This window comes from Sorex araneus, chromosome 8 (genome assembly GCF_027595985.1).
Source record: "Sorex araneus isolate mSorAra2 chromosome 8, mSorAra2.pri, whole genome shotgun sequence".
Lineage (NCBI taxonomy): Eukaryota > Metazoa > Chordata > Mammalia > Eulipotyphla > Soricidae > Sorex > Sorex araneus.
The window spans coordinates 13,470,286-13,495,344 of record NC_073309.1 but is presented as its reverse complement, the minus strand read 5'-3'; the positions used below and the strand labels follow the sequence as shown (position 1 = coordinate 13,495,344).

General features: G+C 54.9%; 4 protein-coding genes across 4 annotated transcripts in view; 2 read left to right on the top strand and 2 right to left on the bottom strand.

Moving 5' to 3' along the window:
• Positions 1–5,152, top strand: part of PHAF1 (phagosome assembly factor 1) — a 35,645-nt gene extending 30,493 nt beyond the window's left edge. Inside the window, exons 11-16 of the mRNA XM_004600613.2 lie at positions 899–981; positions 1,707–1,750; positions 2,280–2,323; positions 2,436–2,494; positions 3,785–3,857; positions 5,014–5,152. Of these exons, the coding sequence (XP_004600670.2) occupies positions 899–981; positions 1,707–1,750; positions 2,280–2,323; positions 2,436–2,494; positions 3,785–3,857; positions 5,014–5,100 (390 nt within the window). The 3' untranslated portion in view covers positions 5,101–5,152. The remainder of the gene's footprint in view (positions 1–898; positions 982–1,706; positions 1,751–2,279; positions 2,324–2,435; positions 2,495–3,784; positions 3,858–5,013) is intronic.
• B3GNT9 (UDP-GlcNAc:betaGal beta-1,3-N-acetylglucosaminyltransferase 9) lies at positions 5,014–10,079 on the bottom strand. Its single transcript, XM_055145954.1, has 2 exons — positions 8,796–10,079; positions 5,014–8,503 (listed from the first exon to the last, which is right to left on the bottom strand). Exon 2 carries the CDS (start codon positions 8,475–8,477, stop codon positions 7,281–7,283), a length of 1,197 nt encoding a protein of 398 aa, XP_055001929.1. The 5' UTR covers positions 8,478–8,503; positions 8,796–10,079; the 3' UTR covers positions 5,014–7,280.
• Positions 10,080–10,915: 836 nt separating this feature from the next.
• On the bottom strand, positions 10,916–16,627 carry TRADD (TNFRSF1A associated via death domain). Its single transcript, XM_004600612.2, has 5 exons — positions 16,490–16,627; positions 13,415–13,573; positions 12,112–12,389; positions 11,821–12,034; positions 10,916–11,708 (listed from the first exon to the last, which is right to left on the bottom strand). Exons 2-5 carry the CDS (start codon positions 13,563–13,565, stop codon positions 11,398–11,400), a joined length of 954 nt encoding a protein of 317 aa, XP_004600669.2. The 5' UTR covers positions 13,566–13,573; positions 16,490–16,627; the 3' UTR covers positions 10,916–11,397.
• On the top strand, positions 16,594–25,008 carry FBXL8 (F-box and leucine rich repeat protein 8). The gene is made up of 3 exons (XM_055145721.1): positions 16,594–16,716; positions 21,085–21,264; positions 23,754–25,008. The coding sequence occupies exons 2-3, from the start codon at positions 21,113–21,115 to the stop codon at positions 24,724–24,726; spliced, it is 1,125 nt and encodes a 374-aa protein (XP_055001696.1). The 5' UTR covers positions 16,594–16,716; positions 21,085–21,112; the 3' UTR covers positions 24,727–25,008.
• The last annotated feature ends 51 nt before the right edge of the window (positions 25,009–25,059 follow it).

The window sequence follows — 25,059 nt, the reverse complement described above, 5'->3', positions numbered from 1 at the left end:
TCGTGTGCAAGATAAGCAGGCTCCTCACTGTCGTATCTCTCTAGCCCCAGCAAAGGCACTGTTACAGACTGTACTCAAGGCCTTGAAGAGCAGTGTTGCTAGGTGGCAGGGAAGTGGAGGAAAAGAGCTCATCCTAAGACGACTGAAGTATGACCATTGGCAGAGGGGTTAACCATCAGTCAAATAACTTGAGCAGCTGCAGAATGGGAAGCTGGGAAGGTCAGGGGAGTAGGGCATAAGTTTTAACCCCTAACTTTATTGTTTGGGTTTTTGTTTTCAGTTTTTTTGGTCTGGTTGGTTTTGGTTTCGGGGCCATACCTGGCAGTTCTAGGGGCTTACTCATGGCCCTGCACTCAGGGATCACTGTGGGTGAGACTCCAGGGACCACATGGGGTTCTGTGGATCAAACCTGGGTCAGCCACTTGCAAGGCAAATGCCCTATCCATTCACTGAACTAGTCCTCTGGTCCCACCCACTTATACTTTTATTTTTCACTCCTAGGAGTATTTAGAGGACCATTTGTGGTGCTGGGGGATAACCCTTCATTTTCACTTCATTGTTGTTGATGTGCTGATCGAGTTACACACATGCATACTCACTGGCGATTGATTATTGTTTTGCAGGAGTAGGGCCAAACCCTAGGTATTCACAGGCTACTTCTGACAAGGTGCTCGAGCATTGGTCCAAGATGATTGGTCATTCCCTTTCGCTGAAAGTGGCCAGCAAGGAAGGGTCCATGGATTCAGCTGTCTCTTTGACTGCTGTTTGGGAGAAAACTATTGCCTGAGTTTTATAGAACCCTCTAGTAGTGGGATCCACATGTTTGCTGTCTCCTTGGGAAGTCCCTTCCTGACCTCAGTAACTTTCCCTACTGGAGCATCCTTGTTTTCTACACCAGGACATTCTCTTTGATGCGAATACACACAAGGTGAAGAAGTTTGTTCTACACACCAATTACCCTGGGCATTATAACTTTAACATGTGAGTACACCCATCCCTGCCCCTCTGTGTGAATTTTGGGCTCATATCCTTAACTTCTAACTAAGGATAGTCAGTAACTTTTTTGTGTGTGGGAGAAGAGGGCGGGGTGTTCTCCTGGCAGGCTCGGAGGATCTTATGGGGATGCTGGAATTGAATCTGGGTCTGCCACATGCATAAGCATTCCGACTCATTGTACTGTCTGGCCCCGGATGTTCAGTAATTTATCTATAGTTGAATTCTTGCTACTTCATAGAAAGTGAACATATACTATGTTTTGATTTGCTCTTTTTTGTTGTTTTGGTGCTGTACCCGGCAGTGCTCGGGGGTGGCTCTGTTCTCAGGGATCACTCCTGGCGGGGCTCAGAGAGCCTATGGAATGTTGGGAATTAAACCCAGGTCAGCTGTGTGCGAGGCAAGCTTCCTACCCTTGGTAATATTGCTCTGACCCCAAGAGTTTTGATCTTCTAATGTGGTTCACTGACGAATACCTCACTGTATCCATTTACTTATAAGACAATTGGCTCAGAAAGCGTAATTGACTCAGCCAAGATGACTGTCTTTAGACACCATAGCTAATGTGGGCAGAGGTGTTTGATTCTGGGTTTGGTTTTGTTTTGTTTTGTTTTGTTTTTCCCAGGGGTGGGAGGGGCGATGAGATATTAGAGGTAACCAGGCCTCTCGGGGCCCCCCCGCCTTTAACCATCTATCTTCTCTTCTCTTCCTAGTTATCACCGCTGTGAGTTCAAGATCCCACTAGCCATAAAAAAAGGTAAGTAGTGAATGTCTGCAGGGTAATGAAAGGGTTTTGGAGTCAGTGTCGTGATGAGAAGGGACAAGGGTCCAAGCGGAAGGGGGATGGTGAGTAGCTGGGTTTGTGGTGCCTTTGCACGCCTGGTCAGCCCTTCACTCCAGCTCTTCTCTTACTGTGGGGCCTAAATGGTCCTTGATCTGGGTCTGCTGGTGGCCTGCAGGCCTTTTCCTAAGCGACCGCTGGTCTCTGAAGGGAAGAGTTTCCTGTCTCCAGATGATCTTAGGGTACTCCAGTCCAGCGTTGTATCTTGTGTCCTTTGCTGGTTTGTGGAGCGCACCCCTGACTGTACCACCCCTTTACTTTCGCAGCCTCAGAAACTTTTAACAGCCCATTTGCTTTCTCTCTGGACTGCAAACCCAGAGCAAAGGGTGGTTGAGTCTGTTTTCCCTAGGGCTGGGGTGTGGGTGGTCTGAGTCCTCTTCCTGAGCAGGTGTGGCACTGAATCCAGGCTGGACCAGCCTCCAACCACCCGTTCTTCTCTTTTCAGAAAATGCAGATGGTCAGACAGAAACATGCACAACTTACAGTAAGGTAAGCTGGGCTACTTTCGTCCCTGATGCAGCCTGCAAATGAGGTGAGCGTGATGAACCTCCCAGGAGTCTAGGGCCCCTGCTAACCCCCTGCCACCTCTATCCTCTTACAGTGGGACAACATCCAGGAGCTCCTAGGCCACCCTGTGGAGAAGCCCGTTGTCCTACACAGGTAAGCAGAAGGGTGTGATCGCTGGCCACTCTCCTCTGCACAGCCTGGAGCCCAACAGAGTCTCCTGCTTAGAAACCCCAATTTATTGTGGGGGGTGGGGGGAGATCAGAGAAATAGTGCAGCGAATAAGGCCCTTGCCTTGCATACAGCCAACACGGGTTTAATCCCTGCCAACCCATGTGGTTCTCTGCACTGCCAGGAGTAATCCCTGAGCATCACCAGATGTGGCCCAAAAACAAAAATACAGAACAAAACAAAGAAACCTCAACTTGGGGGCCAGAGTAATAGTACTGCAGGTAAGGCATTTCCCTTACATACCACTGACCCAATTTGATTTGATCCCTGGTGGCCCATATAAGTTCCCAAGCCTCGCTAGGAGCAATCCTTGTGCACAGAGGCAGGACTCAGCTCTGAGCACTGCTGGGTGTTGCCCAGAAAAGAAAAAAGGAGACCTCAGTGCTTCTGGTATTATGGAAACATCATCCTGCTCCCCTTATCAGTGGTCCTGCTTGCCCCCCTCCCCCCCCCCCCCCCGTTTGTGGTTGCCCCCTGAAGATGGGCAGCCTTCACTTCCTACTAGAAGAGAGGCAGGTTTGGTTCATTTTGCTTTGCTTTGGGGCGAGGCTCTGCATTCAGGACTTACTCCTGGCAGTGCTGGGAGCCTAGACATACAAGGCAAACCCCCTACGTGCTCTACTATCACAGGCACAGGGAGGCATTTTTGTGTGTTTGGAATTTCTTTGTTAATTGTTTTTTGTGTGTGTGTGAGTTTGTTTGTTTTAGTGCCACACCCAGCTGTGCTCAGGGCTTACTTCTATGCTTAGGGATTCCTTCTGCTTGCAGTGCTGGGGGATCATATGGGATGCCGGGATCAAACCTGGTTGGGGAGGCAGTTTTGACTGTCCTAAGCTTTTTTGTTTGTTTTAACAGAGGTCAATCCACAGTGCTTGCACAGGGCTAAGTATCAACTCAAGACCTCATACAAGCTAGAAATGTCCCTACTTTTTTAACTATCTCTTTTTTTTTCCCTGCCCAACAGCCCACTACCTGGTTTCCTCCTTTCCTAGATTCCTTACATCACACCAAGACAAATACTCAATAATTTTCTGTACCCCATTGAGCTATTGTTTCCTGTATTGCTTACAGACCTTAAGGGTCCGTGTGGGGAGCTGAGATACACTTACTGCATAAGAGACCACTGGTTATGAGCCCCCAACCCAAAGAAACTGGGTGTTCTGGCTGGCCTGGGCTGATAATTGTCCCCTCTAATTCTGGTTTCTCTGGTCTCAGGTCTTCCTCTCCAAATAACACCAACCCATTTGGCTCCACCTTCTGCTTTGGTCTTCAGCGGATGATTTTTGAGGTAAACCCCAGGGCTTGAGAGATCAGTGGTTATAGGAGGAATAGTAAAGGCAGATGACTAAAGAGGGCCCAGTGGCTCTGCTGACTGGTTGATCCTCCACAAACCCTGTCATGTAGAATTGGGCTTACTTACATTTCGGTGGGGGACGTGAGGGCCCACACCTGGCATTGATCAGGGGTAACTCCTGGCTCTGCACTCAGAAATTACTACTGGCGGTACTCAGGGGACCACATAGGGTGCCTGGGATCAAAACCCAGTCAGCCTCCTGCAAGGCAAGCGCCCGAATCACTGTACTCTCTCCTGTCCCTTTAACAACAGTATTAAGTAATACAAGCATCTCTGGGTTTGGCTACCCCACCATCTTTTGGTGTTGGGGGCGCAGAAGGAGGGTCATACCTCATGGTCCTCAGAGTTTATTCCTGGCTCTGTGCTCAGGGATCATCCCCGTTTGGACTCAGAGGACCCTTTGGGGTGCCAGGGATCAAACCATGATTGACAGTGTGCGAGGCAGGTGCCCTACCCACTATACTATCTGTCCAGCCCTGGGCCTGCCTACAGTTAACACCTGGAGATTCAGGCTTCTGTTAGGGAAATTTGAGATTCGAGGCTGAAGCAATTGTCCTTGTCCAGCAAGATGAGAGGTAATTGTGGTTCCTACATGTATATCTGAAAGCATGAGTGAAGAAGCAGGGTAGAGAACCATAAGGCAAATGAGGTTGAGCCCTGGAGTGCTGGGGACCTGGGCACGCCATGAGAATGAATGTCACCTGGGCGATGGCTCACAGGGTGGGAGGGAATGGGCTAGGGTCCACTTTTGCTTCCGAGCTGGAGTGATAATACTGGGGTAGGCATTTGCCTTGCACACGACTGACCCAGGTTTGCCTCTGGCAGCCCTTGTATGCATAACCCTAGCAGATCCAAAAGAACTAGGCAGATCGGTGTGAAGTTTTATGAAGAGCAGACAGGCGTGGGGCAACATCACTCCTGGGGAACGCGGGTGTTGAGGGATTGGCCCACCCTGTGCAGGTGTTTCGCATTGAGCACCCATGCGCAGAACGTGCCTCAGGTCCCTTCGTGTGGCCAGTGCACCAGTCCTGCTGGCCGGCTCGGCTGCATCCCTTCTCCCTCCTTCACTCGTGTTCTCTTCTCATGCCAGGTCATGCAGAATAATCACATTGCCTCGGTGACTCTGTACGGCCCCCCCAGGCCTGGTGCCTACCTGAGACCAGCAGAGCTCTCCTAGGGACATCGCCACCCATGCCCCTCTGCCCTCTCGAACTGTGCATCACCTCCTGCTCAGTGGGCTGCCAAGTGCCACCCTGTGGGTTTTCTCAGACACCTTGCCAGTATTGACGGTTGTTGTGATGTTGGGGTGGGGCTCAGGCTGGGTTCGCTGCACTTAGGGGAGAGGCCCAGATTTTCCTCCGTCCGTCCTCAGCCTGCTGGTGCCAACAGGAAACACAGACTGCAAAGAGAAGCACAAACTCTGAGCCTGGATACCTGGACCAGGAGCTCTCAGCTCTATGTTCGGAGGCAGGGTTCTGTCTCCCCACCCCCTGCCCACTGGGAAAACCTGGGCTCTTTCTGTGGCTGAAGACACAGGTACCAGGACGAGGACAGGTCCTGCCTTTGGCCCAGCATGGCCACGTGACCCTTAAGGCAAGCAGGTAGCATGTCCATAGTACTTGGTTGCGACTTTTGCACTACATCTACTTTAGTTACTTGATGAACTGGCTGTGGCCAGTGTGGCCCACCTGCCCTTCCTCGTTTCCTTCCTGCACGCGCTCCCTTGCCAGGCCTCGGAGGTACTGCACAATGGTGGAAACTATTTTCTACCATCCTGGTGTGTACCCAGGCCTGGTTCCCACCCATCTTGAAGTCAGCCTTCAAGTCAACCTGTGCCCCCGTTCTGCCCCAATCTGGCCGGCAGGGCTGCATGTTTCCATCCTGTTTGCCTCTTTTATTTAATGCCAAAGTTTTAGCCAAAGACATCTTCCTTCGTTGCGTTTCCACATTGTGTCCCGCACTGTGGGCTGGCTCCCCTGCCCCGACCCTGGCCACTGTCCCCTGGCTGGCCCAGTCTTGGCTCAAGGCCTCTGAGGACTCAAGGAGGACTGGACTTCTTGGTCTCCATGAGTCTTGCTGAGGAAAGTAGCATATGTACTTTACAAATATTAATCCTTTTGAAAAGAATTGAGAAGAGAAATGTATAATTTTATCCCATTTTTAATATTTTGGTCTAGCAACTTGTGATACATAGATGACAATTTTGTGAGTTTTTCAAATGTGTGTACAGAATTTTGTAAATATGACTGTTTTGTAATTAACTCATGTACAGCCTCATCCTGTATAGTTAACGATGAATGTGCAGGGCCTGCCTGCGGTCTGGTTACTGGGCCTATAGCTAGGCTTGTGTGGCGCTCCCATGACTTTGTGACTGGTGTCTTCCCATCTGGACTGATCTGACCAGAGAACCCACACACAGCCCACCGTCAGGGACAGCCAGCACTGTCCTCAATTCCCAGAATGGGGGAACCTTCCTCACCCCCTGCCCATATCCCCTCCAATAAAGATCTATGCCCTCAGCAATGGCTCACCATGTGCCGTTGCTGGGATGTTTGTACTAAAATAAGTGTGGGTGATTTGTTTGTTTTTTGGAGGAAGACGTGGTTGGAGAATACAGGTTTCATAGCTGGGTTCATCTTAGGGGGAGGAGTTCCCAGCTCTCTGAAGGAGACCAGTACACTTGTGTGATGTGAGTTCTTTGGTGATGGGGTGTGTGTGCCTCTGTCCCTCATGTTCTGCCAAGCCAGGGCAGAGGACTTGGCTCCTGGGAAACAGGCCTCAGAGACCAGAAGACCAAGGCTGGACTGGAAATCCCATATGGGAGAGGGGAGGGGATGCTTGCTCTCGGGTTAAGATGCGGCAGAATGCTTGGCAGTTCCGGGACTATGGCCAATCCCCATTCCTCGCTGGGTTTCCACCTGAGAAAAGTTTATCTTCGTCTACATCATCCCGGGAGCTCTAAACCAGGGAACACGCACACACATGCATCGTACACGTGCATGCACACACACACACAGAGCCCAGTGTTCATAACTCAGCAGCTCTGTCCGTATGTACATGTATACACACACACACACACACACACACACACACACACACACACACACACACGCCCTGGTGTCCCACCTCAACAGCCCTGCCTTCCTTGAAGGGCTAGTCCTAGATGGGCTCCCAGAGGGGTGACCCAAATCACCCTGATTGCCAGGAACCCAGGGAAGACACCTGACAATCTGGGTTGGATCCTAAACTATGCCCTTGTGGGTAAGGAAGACAATGAAATAATTTGCCCGGGAAAGCACCTTCAAACCTCCTGCATCCTGAGTGTGAATGAGCGGCCCTTGGGGCTGTGGTCATTGGCTAGGGGCCCCACTGGAAGGGGCCAGTAGCTGCAGGCAGTGGCTGCGCACATGCTGGCCCCTTCTGCTGGTGCAACAGGTGCCACATGAGCCAGATGTCAGCAGCTGAGAGCCCGTGCACTACTACCAGCTCGCGGTAAAAGCAAGGGTCGAAGGTGCGCAGGTTGGGGGCGGCTGAGGGCTGGGGGATGCCAAAGGTCCGGAAAGCAGGGTGAGGCTCAGGGGTGAGGCGCAGGCGCTGCAGACACATGCCCAGGAAGACGTCGTCGATGGGGAAGAGCTCGACCTGCGCGCAGGCGGCGGCCAGCCGGTGCAGTGTGGCTGCCGACAGCACAAAGCCGCCGCCGCCCGCGTAGGCCGGGTAGGCCGCCAGGCCATACACGGCCTCCGGGATGTAGTACTTGCTGCTCCTCACGCGGATGGGCCGCGCCTGCACGATCACGTCACCCGCAAGCAGGTCCTGGCCCGGGTCCCGGGACGCCAGGAACTCCAGAAGATTTCCGACGTGCACGAACACATCGGCGTCGCCCTTAAAAACGAAGCTCACGTCGGGGCAGTAGGACGAGGCCCAGGCCAGGAAGTGGATCTCCTTGAGCGTTAGGTTGAAGAAAGTGTCCTCAAAGGCCCAGAGCAGGATGTCCCCGTAGGCGCGGCTCTCCGCTCGCAGCAGGGAGAGCCAGTCTGCTCGCCAGCCCTGGCGCTCCCAGTCGGGCCCCGCGGGGTCTGCACCCCTGGGCAAGCCCAGCAGGAACACGCGGCGCACCAGCGCCCCTTGCACACGACCCTCAGCCCCCCACGTCTGGCGCACGGCTTGACGCCGCTCGAAATCTGACACCACCGACTTGACGGCGATGAGCAGGTGCGGCCGCGCGCCGCGGCACTTACGCGGCTGGTTGATGAGCAGCGGGAAGCGCCGCTGGTCCTTGGCGCGCAGATAGCGGCCGAAGTCAAAGGGTCCCGTGGGCGTGGGCGGTCCCGGCGTGTCGCCTTCGTAGGCCAGTGGGGCCGCTCCCGTGGCCAGTGAGGCCTGGGCTTTGCGGGGCCTGGGAGTGAGCCCTTGAGCTGCCAGGGAGGAAGCCGGCGCCGCGGCGGTGGTCGGGGCCGCCCCGTCCCGCTGCGCGTAGAGCAGGAGGCCGAGGGCGGCGCCCAGAAGCAGCGTGAGCGACGCGTCCCTGCGCAGGCACAGCCTCCGCCTCATGTCCACTCGGCCTGCGCCCGCGCCCCCTGCGGAGAGCCTCGGTCAGGGGCCGGCGGTGCAGCCAGCGCTCCAGGACCCCAGGCCCGGGTCTCCGACGAATGCCTCCCTCCCTGCAATCCGACTCTGACCCCTGAACCCTCCACCCGAGGGGCACGCCGAAAGGGGAGGGAGTTCTGGTGGCGACTTCTCTGGTGTCCCCACCCCCCGGGCCAGGGTCCCAGCCAGCCCCCGCCCCCGCCCTCCAGTCCCCTCCGCGGCCCGATTCCTACTCCCCCTGCCCACCCGCCTGGGCAGGTCTCGGGATCCCCCAACACTCACGCTCAGCCCCAGACGCCCCGGCCTGCAGGGCTCAGCGCAGGGTCCCCAGGGCGGCCATGGACAGGGGCCTGGGCCAAATGCAGCGCTGGCAGGAAGGGGGACCGAAGGCGCTGCCACGTGACCGTCCAGCTGTGCGCGCCCAGACATCTGGAGCGGCTCTCAGCTCCGCCCCGGCGCCGGTTAGTCTCTATGGGGGGAAAGTCTCTCTGGGAACCCAAAGAAGTGGGCTCTGGTGTGGGTGCAGGCTCAGGCTTTCCAAATTCCCCTTTCCCAGGCACCGGAGGAAAGTTGGTTTCTGATAAATTCCTCCTTGCTGGCCTCTCCAGTGTGAGGGGGAAATCCTGGCCCAGCCCCTCCTGGAAGCTTCTCTCCTCAGGTGCTGGTGGAGCCCATGAAATGCCCCTGGGACTTGAAAACAAAAAGCAAAACCAAAAGCCAGCGCTACCTCAGAGCTGGGCAGGTCGCTCTGCAGCCTAAGGCCCCGTCCTTGCTCACCACTGCAACCAGCTTTTTGGCCAAGCTAGGTGGGGACGGGCAGGGGCATGAGGCTATGCTTGGAGGCTCAGCTCAGGGTTTTCTCCTGAAGGTGTTGTAGGGACCGTGTGGTGGTGAGGGTTGGTTGAACCCAGGGCTCTTGTATGCAACACATATGCTCCAACTCTCTGAAACTCAGCGTCGCAGGCAGCGGGGCCTGGAATAGACAGGTTCCCCCACCTCCATTTCTGAGGACAGCGGTGGCTTTACCACTCAGCACCATCCTCCTGGGCCACACCTGTGCCTCCAGCAGTTCCATTGATATTCCTAAGAAGCACACCCTGGGCCGGAGCCATAGTACTGCAGGTACAGCGTTTGCCAACCTGGGCTTGATCCCCTCACCTCATATAGTCCCCCAAGCCCTGCCAGGAGTAAGCCCAAAGCAGCACAGGGTATGGTCTAAAACTGAAAGAAAGGAATGAAATTTAAACCCTGGGGCTGGTGAGAGAGTACAGGTTTAAGTACAGCCATTAAAAAAAAAAAAAAAAAAAAGGTTATGGGCACTGGTGAAGGGATGGGTGTTTGAATATTGTATAACTGAGACATAAGCCTGAGAACTTTGTAACTTTCCATATGGTGATTCAATAAAAATTTTTTAAAAAAAGAATATATACATATAATTATCAATATTTCAATTAATTGCAAGATCTTGCTTACAATGCAACAGCTCTCAATTAGAATGTAATCAATAGGGGCTGGAGAGATAGCACAGCGGGTAGGGCATTTGCCTTGCACGCAGCCGACCCGGGTTCAAATCCCAGCATCCCATATGGTCCCTTGAGCACGGCCAGGGGTAATTCCTGAGTGCCTGAGTGCTGAGCCAGGAGTAACCCCTGTGCATCGCCAGGTGTGACCCAAAAAAGCAAAAAAAAAAAAAAAAGAATGTTATCAATAAATGGAATGAGGTATACAGGGGAAAAAAATTTAAAAAATAAATAAAAAGCAAGACAAACTCCTCTGCAAAAAACAAACAAAAAAAAAAGGTGTGGGGGCTGGAGCGATAGCACAGCGGGTAGGGCATTTACCTTGCACGCGGCCGACCCAGGTTCAATTCCCAGCATCCCATATGGTCCCCTGAGCACTGCCAGGGGTGATTCCTGAGTGCAGAGCCAGAAGTAATCCCTGTGCATCGCCGGATGTGACCCAAAAAGCAAAAAAAAAAAAAAAAAGGTGGGAGTGGCTCTTGAGCACCGGAAAAAAAAAAAAAGGCAAACTGTCCTTGTCTTGATCCCCTACTTTCTTCACAGGAGTCCAACTGTGGCTTCCTCCGTGCCTCATCTCTCGCTCTCCTGGGGTCTGGCCTCAGACTGCCCCACCTGGTCACCTTTTCTCTCAGCTTCCATCACAGGCTGTGGGCCTGCCCTGGCTTCCAGATTACCAGGGTTTCCTCCTGCCCCTCTGGACCATCCCTTTTCCCACGGATCCCTAGACCCAGCCTTTCTCCGCATGCTGTTCCATCGTCCCTCCCTTCCCCCTTCCTTCAGGAACCTCGTGAGGCTGTGATGGCAGGAGTACTGCCCTTCTCTCAGCCCCACCCGCTGTGTTTACACGGCCCTCCCCGTTACTTGCCTTCCCAGCTCCTATTTTTCACATTCACGGAAACAAAACGAGAATCATTTTAATACTGTTAATATCCAGAGCGCCACAGAGTGAACTGGGGGCAGCTGCTCTGTCCTGTGCACTGTGTCTGCAGCACCCAGATGATGCAAGGACACAATGTTTGTCACCTTCCACTGGTGAAGGTGGTGAGAATGGGCAGGAGCCTCCTTCTAAACGAACTCTGCCCCCAGCCACCTGTGCTCTCTGTCTCTGTCAAAATACTTGGGCTGAATCCCTCTGTGGCACACATGTAGTCCAGGTGCCAGATGGGCGTCCATCCCATCCCGCAGCAGGCAGTGAGGTTTCCTCTACAGCCCCAGCGGATCTGCTACTGTAGGGTGCGATGTGGCCTCAGGGCCCCGTGGACAGCCAGGACGTCAGCAGTAGCAGCAAAGGGGACCCTAGAGTCACCACAAGGTTCCGAAGCCTGGCTGGGCAACTGGACGCCACGCCTGTCTCTCTGGCCGCTTTAGGCCACGCCGTCGTCGGGATGTGCCAGGCCCAGCAAATCCTCAGCCAGGCTGGTGAGCTCGTTCTCCTCGAGCGCCTCCACCAGGCGCTGCAGGGTGGCCCGGCGGCCCTCGGCCTGCACGAAGCGCCGCAGCAGCTGGAAGGCCTGTTCGTACAGGCCCTCGCGCTCGTACTCGTAGGCCAGCGAGTCCAGCGCCGGGTCCCGCAACGCGCGGCAGCTGCGCTGCAGTGAGCGCCCCACCTTGCGCCACTTGAGGCCCACCGAGCGCGCGAAGGTCAGTTGGTCCTGGAGGCTGAGCGGCCGGTTCACTGCAAGGATAGGGGAGTGGAAAGGCGGGTGAGCGCGGGCCCCAAGGTCTTCCCTGCCCAGACCGCGCTCCTCCCCCGACTGCTTCCAATGAGAACCCTGCCAGCGCCTCACCTACGGGCTGGCCCTGGAACAGAAAGGTCTGGCCAGTCGGCGGCGGCGGCGGCGGGGGAGGCGGCGGCGGCTTCTCCTCCGACGGAGAGGACGCCAGAGTCTGCGAGGGGGCTCGAGGGCCAGCCACGTCGCCGCCCTGGCCCCCCGCGTTACACGATAGATTCCGGAGCGCATTGTCCAGCTCAGCGAGTTCCTCGTCCCGGAGCCGGTCGGGCTGGAGAGGGGAGTGTGACGTGGGTGGGAGCCTTAGCCGCTGAGGCCCCGCCCAGCCCGGGCCCCGCCCGGCCGCACCTTCTCGGCGAGGATGCAGCTCAAACAGCGCTCCTCCTCGGTCATCAGGCCGTCCAGCCGCTCGGCGCCGGCGCGCAGCTCCAGTTGCAAAGGTACCGAGCTCAGGGCGAGCGCCGCCGCCAAGCCCCTTTGCAGGGCGGCGCGCAGCGCCCCCTCGCGGTAGGCGCGCAGAAACAGGCTGCAGGCCTGACGCCGGCAGAAACGCACCTGCACGATCAGCTGCGGGTCGCTGCGGTGGATCTTGAGTATCTGCAGCTCGTCTGGGTTCCCGCAGCTCTCTGCAGAGGAGGGTAGTAAGGCGATTGCCCTGAGGGCCGCTCTCCAAGCGGCCGGCGGAAGGAGGAAGCCCGTGATCTTACCTCAGCCCATCCCGAGCAGGAGGCTAGCCCAAAATACCCAAATGGGAAACAAAATTGGGAAGCAAAAAAAAAAAAAAAAAAAAAAAACCAGCCACCTAGAATGACCCAGGGAACAGTACCGGGAGCACTTTGAGGCAGAGTCGGTGCCATTTTAGCCCACCCCTAAGTGCCAAATGAGATGATCAAAGGGACATGAGACGAGAGTGGCATGAGGCAGGCACATGCCTTGGGCCACCAAGCCGGCTGGAGAGGGAACAGGATAGAGGTGATCAAGTCTTGGGCTCCACCAAGGAGCTCCCACGGCCTGGGAAGGAGAGGGGCTCTTCCGCTCTGAGGCTGGAGCCGATCCCTGTGCAGTGCCAACCTCCTGCCCTGAGATAGGAATGGGGGGTCTGAAAGGTAGATACTGGGGACAGGTCTTGTGCAAGTGCTGCAGTGAGAGAGGAAGAGAGAACAGTGAGTCATTAGTAGCAAGCAAGGAGTCAGAGGGCCAAAGCAATCGCACAGCAGGTAGGGCAGTTTGCCTTGCATACAATCAACCCAGGTTTGATCCCCATCATCCCATATGGTCCTCCTAGCACTGCCAAGAATGATTCCAGAGTGCAGAGCCAGGAGTAACCCCTGAGCACTGCTGGGTGTGACCAAAACCAAAAAAGAAAAAAAGCAAGCAGGAAGCCAGTGACATGGAGAGTGGGGGCCCTCAAGGGGGGTCATTAGCACACAGATAAAAGGGGGAGGGGGAAGACAAATCTACACCCAAGGGTTTATGCACCTCAGCAGGTAAAAGCCTACATAGCCCAGTGTCTTCCCCTTCCCTCCGCATCTATCTTTCTTCTGACCTGGGAGTTAAGTGCAGCCCATAGATGAAGAGGAGATTCTTACCCCTGGACCCTGCACAAAGTCCCCCCGCAGCCCCTTCTTCTCCCAGGCCAGCACCCACACACCTGTCAATGCCGTCCGCAGAGCCTGGTACACTGCCACCTTCTTCTGGGAGTGACCGTAGGCATCTGACAGGTCCACCTTGTCCAGCGTGGACTCCACAAATAAGTAGGCACTGCCCACCCAGTCCTCCGGCCCATTGGGCCCAGCTGCCATCTTGCCTGCTGGAGATGCAAGACAGGGGTCCCGGTCATCCCCAGCCCAACTGCCCAACCCACAGAACCCAAGCTGTCCCCCCGTGCCTGGCATCTGGCTGTCTCCAGCTTGCAGCCACACTTGTGAATGTCATTATCCCCTGGCAGATTCTCTGCCCAGTCCAGCCTAGAGCAGGGACATGCCCAGAAAGAATCCAAGTCACAGGGGCAGAGAGAGGCATGGCCTGCCAGGTGAGTGCACGGACAGCGGGAGCCCTTCACTCAGGCCTCACAGCCTCTAGCATCTCCCACCCTCTGCTTCCTAAGAAGTCCTGCAACCTTACCTCCAGGTCTACTTTTTTTTTGTGTGTGGAGGAAAGGTTTGAACCACATGGTGCTGGGACTGAACTGGGGCTTCTGCTTTTCTTTCTTTTTTTTTGCTTGTCACACCCAGCAATGCACAGGGGTTACTCCTGGCTCTGCACTCAGAAATCACCCCTGGCAGTGCTCAGGGGGCCATATGGGATGCTGGGAATCGAACCCAGGTCAGTCACGTGCAAGGTAAATGCCCTACCTGCTGTGCTATCGGTCCAGCCCCTGAACTAGGGCTTTGAACTTTGGCCACCTGCAAAACAAGCAACTACTAATCCCTGTACTATTTCTGTGGTTACTTCAATAATTTTGTTTGGGGGCCACACCCTGCGGTGCTACAGATATACTCCCTGACAGGTGCCCAGGAGTCACTCCCAGTGGTACTCGGGATCAGGCAGTTCAAGGGACCAAACCAGGGTCTCCTGCATGCAGTCTGTTCATCTCTCTGGCCCATCTTCCTTCTCAATTACAGCGTCTGACCCCACGCCCCAGGTCCTAGCAAGCATAGGTGTGAAGCAATCCTGGCTAATCTGCATATTACATTTCTCTTCCTGAAATGACTGATTCTGAGTTAGACAAAGAACTCCATTTGGATCAATCACAACCCTTATTGGTCTGGCTGGATCAATAAGGCTCAAGTGTTCCTTCCATTGGCTGGGAGGGAGGGGAGGTCTCATCTTTATCCTGAAATAGCCTGGCTGATGGAGAAATTGACTCAGAGCCACTTCTAACTTTGCTGGGCCTCTCCTTCTAGCTGCCTCTGATTCTTCAGCTCTGTGAGCTAAATGTTTCCTTTCTGTTTTAAAGCCCTTAGAACTGGGTTCTTGTCTCAAACAACTCAGATTGTTTGAGTTTTCATTCCTTCCCAGTCCAGACAGACCCAAGGGCCACTAGTACTCACATCTCCATCTATTTTCTGGTCTAATTCTGCTCTAGCGGGGGAGAAGGGAGGCCAAATTCTCACCCAGGAACCCACTGTACTGATCCCATGAGTGGCTACAGAGTGACAACGGGGCAGCTGCCACTGGCATCTACTTGCATGAGGGACAGGGAACCTCTGAGAAGGGGGTGCCAAAAGGAGCTTGGGCTGCCACCTTGGGCACTGTCGGGGAGTAGGGATCCTGAGCTCAAAGGAGAGGCTGTGTTTCAGCTCTGCTCCCGGACCCAGATCTAAGCCAAAGCTGGAACCAGGGCTGGGCAGGGGCCCTCTGACAACAAAACTTAGCAAGAGGGGCGTGAGAGATGGTACAGCGGGCGTCTGCCTTGCAAATGGCCAACCCAAGTTTGATGGCTGGTACCCCATATGGTCTCCTGAGTCCCATCAGGATCCCTAAGCTCAGAGTCAGGAGTATCCCCAAGCCCTGATGGGGCCCCCAAACCTAAAAACAGAACAGCAACAACAAAAACCTGTCAGGCAAACTGTTTAGTAATGGTCTCACTCTGGGTGTGGGGCCGCGGGTGTGCCTTCTGAGCGCACCTCCCCACCTTTTCATAGAAAACATAATAGGACTTGTGTATTTCAGTACATTTCCCAAAATAATGGTCTGGAAATTACCAAAAAGCTAGCATGATTTAGGAGGGAGAGGGGAGAAGGGAGATTTTGATTCTTACTGAATGTAGCAATACTCCTATAGAGATGCATTCCCCTTGTGTTGAAAGGTAAAAGGCATTTGTTTTACTAAATGGGAGAAGAGTCTGGAGGCGACAAGTGGGAAATATCCAGGGGTAGTAGCCCAGCGGGATATGGAGAAAGCTGGACCCTCCAAACGCTTCCTCTTCCTCTTCTCAGTCCCTCAATTGAGGGTGCTGGCCTTGGCCTCGCCCCTAAACCTGGAGGAGGGATGTATCGTCACACAGGGGACAAATGCGACACATCAAACAGGTGGGCCAGGCTGGGGGTCCAGAGGGTGAGAGGTCAGTGAGGAGCCAGGCCCTTGGGCACTTCCTGCGTGTTCTCGGAGGACCCTCCGCGGGGCCGCCGCGCCAGGACGCCGGAACCGGCAACTCTGAACCCGGGGGATACGCAGCTGGGCTGGACTGTGAAGGGCACGTGGGTACCAACTCAACACCGAGGGGGGCGGGGGGCAGAAAGAAACCCAACATCAGGGGCTAGCCAGGCGCAGCGTCCTAAAACACGGCTTAACAGCCCCGGGGCAGTCCCACCTCAGGCGGGGTTCGCGGGGACGGCCCCTCCAGCACCCAAAACCCGCAACTCCAGCACCCAGCCCCGTGCGCGCCCTTCTCAGCAGCGCCGCGCTAGCGGGGAGCTCCCGGATCCCCCACCAGACCGCGTGCAACTGGCTAGGGTGGGGTCTCTGCTCCGCGATCCTGCAGAACCAGCCCCACCCCCCAAAAAAAAATAGGGGTCCAGTCGCCCCCTCCAAAGCCCATGGCGGGAACTAGGAACCAGCAGAGGGGGTGGGGGGGTCAAAGTCCGCAGCTCGCCTCCCACGGAAACAGCCTAACCCGGCTGCCACCAGCACCCGGCCCGGAACAGCCGCGGTGACACCGCGGGCCTGCGCCCGGACCCGCCGTTTCCCGCCGGCTTCCGGAAGCCCCCCACCTTCCACTGACCTGCCCGCCGCCTCCCGGTCTGAGTTCCCACGCCCGCCGGGCTCCGCCGCCTCGCGCAGCTTCCGGGTGTGCGCGGAGCTCAGGGGCGGCGCCCCAGCCCGAGCCGCCCGGGCCGCCCCGTCCGCCCCGTCCGCCCCGTCCGCCCCGCGGCCCGCCCCCACCCACCCCCCTGGTGGTGCCCTCCGCCCCTGCTGCTGGGCGAGCCGGCCGCGGGCTCCGCCGTGCAGGTAAGACTCGGGCCGGAGCTGCACGCGCCGGACGCTCAGGGACCTCGGGCTTGCGCTTCTTGAACGAGGCCGGGGCTTGGGGGCGGTGGTGAGAGCTACTCCTCTTCCTCTGGCTGGGGCCACGTCGGTAAGGGAGATGCCGCTGGGTCCAGGGCTCCCGGGGGACGATCTCTGCTACTCCCCTCGGAAGATCCGGGGGCCGGGGTGCAGGTGGAAATCAGGCCGAGGCAGCGTGTTCTTTATCTCGCTGGCTTGCCTCGGTGTCTCTTTGCTTGCCTGTTTCCACTCGGGAGAAACCCGTGTTCTCTCTCAGATACGCACTTTTCTCTTTCTCTCCCCGTCACATCCTTCTAAATGAATTTTAATAAGAAAAAGAAAGAAAGAAAAAGAAAAAGAGGAATCTGGCCAAGAGAGCCAAAAGTGTCAAGTTCACTATATCACTGTATCACTGTCATCCTGTTGATCATGGATTTGTTCGAGTGGACACCAGTAACGTCTCCATTCATACTAGTCCTAAGATTTTAGCAGCCTCTCTTTACTTGTTCTTCCCAGAGGTGCCGCATTGGAGGCTCTTTCAGGGTAAGGGGAATGAGACCCATCATTGTTACTGTATTTGGCATATCGAATACGCCACAGAGAGCTTGCCAGGTTCTCCTGAGTGGGAGGGATACTGGGAACATTGGTGGTGGAGAATGGGCACTGGTGGAGGGATGGGTACTCGATCATTGTATGACTGAAACGTAATCACGAAAGTTTATAAATCGGTAACTATATAACAGTGATTCATTAAAAAAAAGTTAAAAAAAATAAAGTTGAATAATTCAACTTAAAAAAAAAAAGAGTCCAGAGACCTAGAGCACAGAGCTGGCCACACATGGTCTGGGCTCAGTCCTGAGCCTCACGTGACCTCCGAGTACCACGGATACAGTCACGCTGACTCCAGCACCACTGGGGAGGCACAAAATACAGATAAAACCCCAGTGATACCTACTCTGGGTCAGGTTCGAGGAGTGTAAGGAAACCAAACCGGGGAGGTAAATTGTGTGCAAGGGCTCAGGCCCACAAGGCAGAGTGGACTCCACTGAGCTCTTCACGGCCATGCTGTTGGGGCGGGGAAGGACAGGGCAGGGGCACTGCTGAGAGACAGAGAGAGATGCGGGGCTCGGCAAACAGGCACCCAGGCTGCAAACCTGGTCAAGATCAGCTGTTTCTCAAGCAGGGCCTGGACATCCAAGCTGCCCTGTTTCCCCAGAGTACAGCCTTCCAGGTGGGGACTTTCCCACATGAGGGGACTCTCCTGACGTCTCCCAGGAGCTCAGTCGGAAGCAGAGGCACCCGAAGGGCTGCACAAAGGGGTGCAGCACCCACTCACTCGGCAGGGCCTCCCCTTTCCTGCCCCCTGAGGGGAAACCCAGAGCTGCAGCGATGTTCTGGGGCTGCCTCTGACCTGGGTGCATGTACAGGTGCTCAGGACACGTCAGCGAGCCCAAAAGACCAAGACCCTTGCCCTCCTGCCACGAATGCTTCAGCAGATGCAAAGTTCAGTGTGAGTTCTGGTGCAAGGCAGTGTGCGGTAAAAGAGCAGGGGACTGGTGACTTGTCCTAAATCCAACCCCGAGCTACAGTATGACTGCTATGAAGCTAGTTCTCTTTAAAGCAGGACAGTCACATGTTGTGAAAAGAAAAAAAGAAAGAAAGAAAAAGAAAAAAGAGGAATCTGGCCAAGATAGCCAAAAGTGTCAAGTTGAGGGATAATAATGTAATTTGTCAAGGTGCAAGTTCCAGCAGTAACCGTTAACCTGAGAAATAAGTGAAAACAGAAACGTAGTATCAACAGAGCTTCCAGTACCTTAAAATAACATTCCCTGGGCTGGAGTGATAGCACAGTGGGTAGGGCGTTTGCCTTGCACGCGGTGGACCCGGGTTCGATTCCCAACATCCCATATGATCCCCTGAGCACCGTCAGGAGTAATTCCTGAATGCAGAGCCAGGAGTGACCTGTGCATCGCCGGGTGTGACCCAAAAAGAAAAAAATAAATAAATAACATTGCCACTTCCAAAACGACCGTTCACTTTGCAGTGAGGCCTCCCGCAGAAGCTGCGCTCGCTGTGGGGTTTGCGGGTGTGTCTACGCCGTCCACTGGAAGCTTTGGGCTTCTGAGAATCTGAATTGGAGTCTAGGGGCCCTGAGGCCCCAGAGTCCCCTGCTTTTCTCAGCCCCACCGGCCTTTCATTGAAAGCCTGCTGGACGCCTCCCCGAGCAAGAAAGGGAAGGATCCCGCCCCTTTGGGCGGGTTCAGCTGCGCCCCACCCGCGGCACCGCTTCCTGATTGGCTTCCTGCCAATTAAGTCTCTAGAGCGCCCGCCCTATTAACCCTTCGGTTGGTTTTTCAGTGTCTAGAGTGATAGGACGAGGTTTTTCTGGAGTGCCACGCCCCACACACTAATTGCAATTAAATTCCGGGGCCCTGCTCTTTCCCGAAAACTGATTTGTGAACAAGTGTGGAAACGACTCTGCTGCAAGGCTCTATCTCAGAAGTCCTCATTTCAGTGGTCTTTTTATGTCTGACTTGGTCCCCAGTACTGAAAAAGCATATCCCTGGCTAGCTAAGAGGCACCGAGTATATTTATGGGGCAGCGGCATGAGACTTAAACAACGTAGGTGAGGTTGGCGAGAGCTAGCGCCTTTCACCTTCTTCAGAGAAGACTGTACTTGGGACTGGAGCGATAGCACAGCGGGTACAGTGTTTGCCATGCACGCAACCGACCAGGGTTTGATTCCCGGCATCCCATATGGTCCCCCAAGTACCACCAGGAGTAATTCCTGAGTGCAAAGCAGGAGTAACCCCTGTGCATTGCCGGTGTGACCCAAAAGGAAAAAAAATACCCCCAAAAAACAGAGAAGACTGTACTTAACTGGGAGAAAGAACCATGGCATCCTCCAAAATCCAGGCAAGGGTTATGGCTCACCAGAAAAGCACTTGTATTGTGTGTGTGAGACGAGGGTTTGAAACCCCGCATATCTCTCTCTCTCTCTCTCTCTCTCTCTCTCTCTCTCTCTCTCTCTCTCTCTCTCTCTCTCTCTCTCTCTCTCCTCCCTCTCTCTCTCTCTCTCTCTCTCTCTCTCTCTCTCTCTCTCTCTCTCTCTCTCTCTCTCTCACACACACACACACACACACACACACACTACTCTCACACATTTATGAATTGACTTTATCAACTTCACCCAGAGGTCCTGGTTGTGTTCCTTATGGTAGAGTATAAAATGTAGATTTTCTCACCAAGTGAGGAAGTAGTTTGGGGGGGTTCCTGCTCTTTGAGCTGTCTTCTACTGCCCTGAGAAAGGAGTTTAAAGAATCAGAGATCAGAGGCACCAGAGCAATAATTCTGTGGGTGAGGTATTTGCCTTGCACATGGCCAGCCTAGGTTTGATCCCCAAAATCATATTGTCCCCTGAACATCACCAGGAGTGATCCTAGAGCACAGAGCCCTGAGCACTGCTGGGCGTGGTCCAAAACCCAAAATAAATAAATAATCATAAATCCAGGCCCAGGAGATAGTACAGAGGGTAGGGTGTTTACCTTCCATGCAGCTGACCCGGTTTCGATACCCGGTATCCCTTGTTGTCCCCAGTCCTGCCAGGAGTGATACCTCAGCAGAGTCAGAAATAGGCCCTGAGGGGCTGGAGTGATAGCATAGCGGGTAGGGCGTTTGCCTTGCACGCAGACGACCCGGGTTCAAATCCCAGCATCCCATATGGTCCCCTGAGCACTGCCGGGGGTGATTCCTGAGTGCAGAGCCAGGAGTAACCCCTGTGCATCCCCAGGTGTGACCCAAAAACCAAAAAAAAAAAAAAGAAAAAGAAATAGGCCCTGAGTATGACCAGATGTGACCCCCTCCCCACAAAAAAATATTAATCAGAAATCCTATGGTATTCAGGGCCAACTTCCTGGGCCTGAGTGTTTATGCTTACTTTAGTAATTAGAAAATTGATCTACTGTCTGCAACTGTTTGGGGGGCAAAGGGAAAAAGCAGGCACACCTGCCAATGTTTAGCAGTTACCTCTGGCTCTGCACTCAGGAATTGCTCCTAGTGGTACCTGGGAACAGATGGGGTGCCAGGGATCAGGCTCAAGTTGGCCACATGCAAGGCAAGCGAGCGCCCTACCTGCTGTATCGTCACTCCCGCCCAACTGTCTGAAACTTCTAAAAACCATTTTGAACAAAGGACGCCTCGTTCCCACTCTGCACTGGGCCTTGCAGATTATGTAGCAGCTGCCAGGCCACAGTTATTTTTGTCCCTGGCCTGTCCCGCTCCCCATGTCACTTTGGTCTTCTTGACCTCCTGATTTTCCTCCTCTCTCTCCAGGCTCTCAGCTGCCACTGAATGCCTAGCCATGACTGAGCATGGAGAGCAGCTGCCAGAGGAGGTGCTGGCACTCATCTTCTGTTACCTGCCCCTGCCCGACCGTGCTGCTGCCGCCAGGGTCTGCAGAGCCTGGGCTGCAGCCGCCACTTGCAGTGCCGTGTGGCATGATGTGAACATCAGGTGAGCCCCATCTTCCCCCTCACATCCTGCCACCCTATTTATTGCATTCTGTTCTATGGAGTCAGGGAATATGTGTGTGTTTGTGTGTCTGTGTGTTGTTGTTGTTGTTGTTGCAGGGAGCCACTCTAGGTGGTGCTGGGGGCCACCAACGTTAGTCCAGGCAGTGCTGTGGCTTGGTATGCAGTCTGGGAGGATAAAGTCCGTGATCTCACATGTCCCACTCTGAACCACATGCAAGGCCTGGACTCTCTGCTTATTAAAAATTATTACCTGTATTTGATTCCTGGCACCCATATTTGGTCCCCTGCACTACCAGGAGTGATCCTGGCTCACAGAACCAGGAATAGCCCCTGAGCTCTGTATGGCGTGGCCCCAAAACAAAAGAGAATAATCATTACTAATATTTATTGACTGCCTACTATGTGCTAGCCATTTTTCTCAGTTCCTTGCATATATAGTAACATATTTAATGCTCAAGAAAACTGGGGAGGGGGGCTGGAGCGATAGCACAGCGGGTAGGGCATTTGCCTTGCATGCAGCCTACCCAGGTACAGTCCCCGGGATCCCATATGGTCCTCTAGCACCGTCGGGAATAATTCCTGAGTGTAGAACCAGGAGTAACCCCTGAGTATCACCAGGTGTGACACAAACAAACAAACAAAGAAAACTGGGGAGGGGAGCCCAGAGCAATAGTAATAGTGGGTAGGTTGTTGTGGGTTTTTTTCTTTTCCCGTCTTTTTGAGTCACACCTGGCAGTACTCAGGGACTACTCCTGGCTCTGCACTCAGGAATTACTACTGGCAGTGCTCAGGGACCCATATGGGATGCTGGGGATCAAACCCAGGTTGGCTGGATGCAAGGCAAACACCCTACCCACTGTGCTATCACTTCTGTCCAATAGTAAAGTGTGCAGGGCATTTGCCTTGCACATGGCTGTCCCAAGTTCAATCCTCGGTAGCAATTTATATGGTCCCCCAAGCTCCACCAGGAGTTATTCCTTGGTGCAGAGCCAGGAGTAAGCCTTGAACACTGCCAGGCTTTGTTTTGTGGCCCCAAAACAGAGCAAACAAGAAAAAGAAAACCTATGTGGGGCCAGAGTGATAGTACAGTGGCTAAGGAGCTTGTTTTGCATGCAGTCAATCCAGGGTAGATCCCTGACACTCCACAGCGTCCCCTAGGTCCACCCAAGAACGAAACCTGTGTGCAGCATTAGAAGTAAACCCTGAGCGCTACAGGGTGTGCCCAAAAACCAAAGAAAGAAAGAAAAAGACAACAGAGAGAAAGGAAGAAAGAAAGAGAGAGAGAAAGAAAGAGAGAAAGAGAGAAAGAAAGAAAGAAAGAAAGAAAGAAAGAAAGAAAGAAAGAAAGAAAGAAAGAAAGAAAGAAAGAAAGAAAGAAGGGGTTAGAGCGATAGCACAGCTGGTAGGGTGTTTGCCTTGTATGCAGTCGACTCGGGTTCGATTCCCAGCATCCCATATGGTCTCCCCAGCATCACCAGGAGTAATTCTTGAGTGCACAGCCAGGAGTAACCCCTGTGTATTGCTGGGTGTGACCCAAAAATCTAAAAAAGAAAGAAAGAAAGAAAGAAAGAAAGAAAGAAAGAAAGAAAGAAAGAAAGAAAGAAAGAAAGAAAGAAAGAAAAAGAAAGAAAGGAAGGAAGGAAGGAAGGAAGGAAGGAAGGAAGAAAGAAAGAAAGAAAGAAAGAAAGAAAGAAAGAAAGAAAGAAAGAAAGAAAGAAAGAAAGAAAGAAAGAAAGAAAAAGCCCACGTGGGGCTATCGAGCTACTTTAAACCAGCTGGAGCGCAGGCTTCACAGGCAGGAGGCCTTGGTGCCACCCCCTGTGCCACCCAGTCTCTAGCACCACCGGGAGTGATCCCTGATGAAAGAATTATCCCCAAGCATTGTGAGGTGTGGTTCAAGCAGAAAGAAGAAACAGCAAACTTGTCTGGTAGATAGGTAGTGCTAGCACTTCTTCTCTGCCTGTATGTAGGAAACTGAGGCAGAGGCCATCATTTCCGGCAGATGACTCAGCTAAGGAGAGAGTCAGAATGTGACTCTTGTTGGCCAGAGCCCGCTTAGAGTTTGCTGGGAAAATAGCCCAATTTCTCCCACACCCCATGTTTTCAAATCATTTGGACACAGATGACTTGATCGTTGGCTGGTTATTGTTGTGGTTGCTGTGGTTGTTTTGTTTCCATTTGGGGGGCCACACCTGGTAGTACTCAGAGCTTACTCCTGGCTCTGTGCTCAGGGATTACTCCTGGTGGGGCTCAGGGGGCCACATGGGGCTCCAGGGAAGGGATAGAGGGGGGGTTCACTGCTAGCATCAGTGGTACCTGGGGGCCACCTGGCATGGACCGGGAAGAGGGGAGTGCGGGAGCAGGCAGAAGTGGGAAGGGAACCCAGACTGAGCGTGGGTAGAAACTACTTCCTCATGGCTGGGCTGAGACCCCATCTTCATGCCTTGGTGCCTCTCCTCTAACCCCAAGTTGCGACTCGGAGCTAGAAAGCCTGCTGTCACTGTATCTGTCCTCCTGCCTGGATCACGTCCGCAACCTGGGGCTACAATTCGAGCCGTCGAGGGAGCCCAGCCGCAGGAAAGTCAAGGAATTACTGACGAGGCTGGCAGGCCGGACCCCGGGGCTACGCCGCCTGCGCCTGGAGTGCCGCGGAGAGAAGCCGCTCTTTGACGCGGGCCGCGACGTCCTGGACGCCGTGCATGCCGTCTGCCGGGACACGCGGGCGCTGCGCCACCTCAACCTGCGGCGCCTGCCCTTCACATTGGACGATGCGCTGGTGCTGCAGGTGGCACGCGGCTGCCCCGAGCTCCGCAGCCTTTTCCTGAACAACGACACATTGGTGGGCAGCATAGGGCCCGGTTCGGTGCTCACGCTCCTCGAAGCCTGCCCGCACCTTCATGCCCTCGGCCTGCACCTGGCCAGCCTGTCACGCCCGGCTCTTGAGACACTGGCGGCGCCAGATCGTGAGCCTTTCGAGCTCCTGGTTCTTCGGGGCGCGTGCCCCGAGGATGCCCGCGCGCCGCCGCTGCCTGACGAAGCCTGGGCCGCGTTGCGCCGCCGTCACCCGGGCCTGGTGGTGGAGCTGGAGCTCGAACCCGCACTGTCCGGCGAGAGCGTGACGCGCGTTCTGCAGCCCGCGGTGCCCGTGGCCGCGCTGCGCTTCTGCCTCTCCGGGGACACCGTCGGGCCGCTGCGCTTTGCCTCGCGCCACTACGCCGCAACCCTGCGCACGCTCGAGGTGCGCGCGGCCGCCTCGGCCCAGCTGGACGCGGCGCTGGAGGAGCTGGCGGCGCGCTGTGCGGGGCTGCACGAAGTGCACTGCTTCTGCCTGGTGCGCCCGTCGGTGCTGGGGGCCTTCCGCGAGCACTGCCCGCGCCTGCGCAGTTACACGCTCAGACACACGCCGGCGCCACATCCCTGGCGGCCCACACTCGTGGCATGAAGGGCGGCACCCCCCTTGCCCCCTAGCTCATTCCGCCGCCGCCCACGCGAGGGTGTGGACTCAGAGAAGCCAGTGCGGGGCCCAGGCGCTCCAACTACCTTCAGCGTCCCGGGACTGGGGTGCCTCTGTGGGATGTCCCGGGGACCAGCCTAGGCCCACAGCACTGAGAGTTCTGTGCCAGCTCAGCGGCTCTGGCAGTGGCGGAAGGGGGCAGGAGGGAGGCCACAGGGGGCCCTCGGAGGTGAATCTGAAATAAACCAACCCTGCAGTATTCCTGCGCCCTGTGAACGGTGGCGGGACTGGCTCTGACGGCTCTGACCGGCACACGGCACA